We start from the raw sequence: 2,192 nt of genomic DNA on the forward strand, positions 1-2,192 counted from the left end.
AAGATCTCTTTTCATCGCAGGACGTCCTAAAGCTGGGACTCTTGTTAAAGCATGAGTGCTTTAACAAGAGCTGGGACTCGTTTTTCGTGCACGAGTGCTACCTGCTGCTGTCGAATTTGTTTATTGCGTGCCCATTTTTTACTCCTTATGAGTATTAAGTAATAGGACAGTAACCAGAGAAGTGCAGCTGAAGCAACCTGTTCTCCACCTCAACGGAACATTATTTTTTCTGTTTGGCAGTGAACATGTCTGTTTCTGAAAGTTGGCAATGTGAATTCTCTCTCTCACAAAGTTGGCAATGTGATCTGGCAAACAAGGAACGAGGAAAATGGTGCTAATGGGTGAATTCTCTCTCTCTCTCACAAACACATACAAAAACACAGTAAAAAAATTCATCGCACGAGGAGGCAAAAAACACACACCAAAACACAAAAATGCAAACACACAGAAAGAAACACTCACGAGGCAAATGCGAGTAAAATTTGTTTCATAGAGGGCAAGAAACAGAAACACAAACACTAATGAGAGAGAGGAAGGCTTGGGTTCTGCAAGAAGGTCCAAGGATCTCTTTACTGTGTATGAGTGTGTGTGTGTGTATGTATGTTGTCTGTAACGACGCTTCACGAACTATCTGGCCGCCTCACCTTCAGCCTGCAGCTAAGGACAATGCACGATTCCCTCCTTTGTCTTCCTTGATTTCATCGCCCCTTCCTTTCTTTTGCTGTTCCCATGGATGCTGATCCTTGCTCCTCATTGCTTTCCTTTTCACTCTTCCTCCCTAGTCAGTTGATTCTGTTCCCCCCGGCCACCGCCTGTTCCCGCCGGCGAAGCCTTCAAGCCGGGGGCCCCGAGGACGACGCAAGACCCAAGTAACGAATTAGCGAGCCGGCCATCGACGCCCTTTTGTATCCCCACCGTTCCTCCTCCGGCCCTTGTTTGTTTTCATTCCGTTTCTGAACAATTCGACCTCCGTGGCAAAGCACAATCTGGTAGTGTAATATTAAATATACAGTCCAGTTTGTGGCGTGTTATCCTTATGAAGTTGAGCCTCCCAGTCATCTCTGTACTCATAGCCGCGTATCGTGTCAAAGCACCTCGCTGTTTGCAGACTTTCACAGGGACTAGAGTCTTAGATTTGCTCTCCCTACTACTGTCTCTGAGCCCCAACTCGACTTAGGTTTCATTCAGCTTTTTAGTTCCGATCAATATGGCCTTCAAAGCCGCCCATTTCATCTCTGTTGTGCTTCTCTTCATAGTTCTCGGACTGGCAAGAACGGATGCTCGACGTCCAGCCAAGATTTTAACTTATTACTTACAGCAACAATTCGGTCTTACCGAGCTCGGTATGGTATCCGCGGCTCGGCCTGCTGTCAATGGTACTACTACGGGATTTGGATTAGAGGTTGTCTATGAATTCATAATGACACAGACAGCGAATTCAACTTCCCAGATTCTGGGCTACGTGAGGGGCACTGCCATAGTAGTCAACAACACTGCAGCATCAACGACCTTCTTTGTGAATAACGTGATTCGTTACGACGACGGTAAAATGAAGGGAACTATAAGTCAACAAGGTGAGGCTATCTTCGATTCCCATTGGGAGTATTCCATTGTGGGTGGCACTGGAGATTTTCGGAATGTGCACGGATACAGTAAGGGCACGTCTATATTGTCTACGCCGACGTCGACCGGCAGTCGCCACATCGTGACGCACTATAAGGCGTACTTGTGGGATGCTTGCTAATCTGTGTCTATGCTAATAGGTGCTCAAATCTTCATTGCAGGGCAATGCGGGCATTGCATTGTGTTGGAAATAATGTAACTCCAAATTACAATGAGTTTACTTCTGATTTGTTGAGGAGAGATTAACTAGTAGGCGTTTCCTCCATCTACTGTCGTTTTATATCTTCTTCTTCTTAAATTGTCTTCTGTATTTCGATCTGGCTCCTGCATGAGTTCCTTCCCTTTTCATATGGTATCATTCACCATTCTCCGCTCACGATTGTCATAGCTCGAGGCTTGCAAGGGGACCTCTCTCTCTTCCTGCGGATAAATTCTTGAATCCCCACCCATCGTGAAGAAATTGACAATCTCATTGATGTCCTCATTTTCCTCCCGTATATTCGTGAATCCTAGACTACACCATAGACTTGCTCTGCAAACTATAATTTAGCAAAACGTTCCACCAACGA

At 45.6% G+C, this 2,192-nt stretch overlaps 1 protein-coding gene across 1 annotated transcript; it reads left to right on the forward strand.

The window, feature by feature from the left end:
* Nucleotides 1–1,207: 1,207 nt before the first annotated feature.
* On the forward strand, nucleotides 1,208–1,744 carry LOC147903426 (uncharacterized). The gene has a single exon (XM_087371647.1). It carries the CDS (start codon nucleotides 1,208–1,210, stop codon nucleotides 1,742–1,744), a length of 537 nt encoding a protein of 178 aa, XP_087227773.1.
* The last annotated feature ends 448 nt before the right edge of the window (nucleotides 1,745–2,192 follow it).

The sequence above is a fragment of the Dipteris shenzhenensis genome, chromosome 3, assembly GCF_047967505.1.
Source record: "Dipteris shenzhenensis isolate YYH24624 ecotype China chromosome 3, Dip_SZ_1.0, whole genome shotgun sequence".
NCBI lineage: Eukaryota > Viridiplantae > Streptophyta > Polypodiopsida > Gleicheniales > Dipteridaceae > Dipteris > Dipteris shenzhenensis.

Bases quoted from the DNA above. Each gene is read 5' to 3' on its own strand.
- LOC147903426 (XM_087371647.1), top strand. From the start codon at position 1,208: ATGGCCTTCAAAGCCGCCCATTTCATCTCTGTTGTGCTTCTCTTCATA.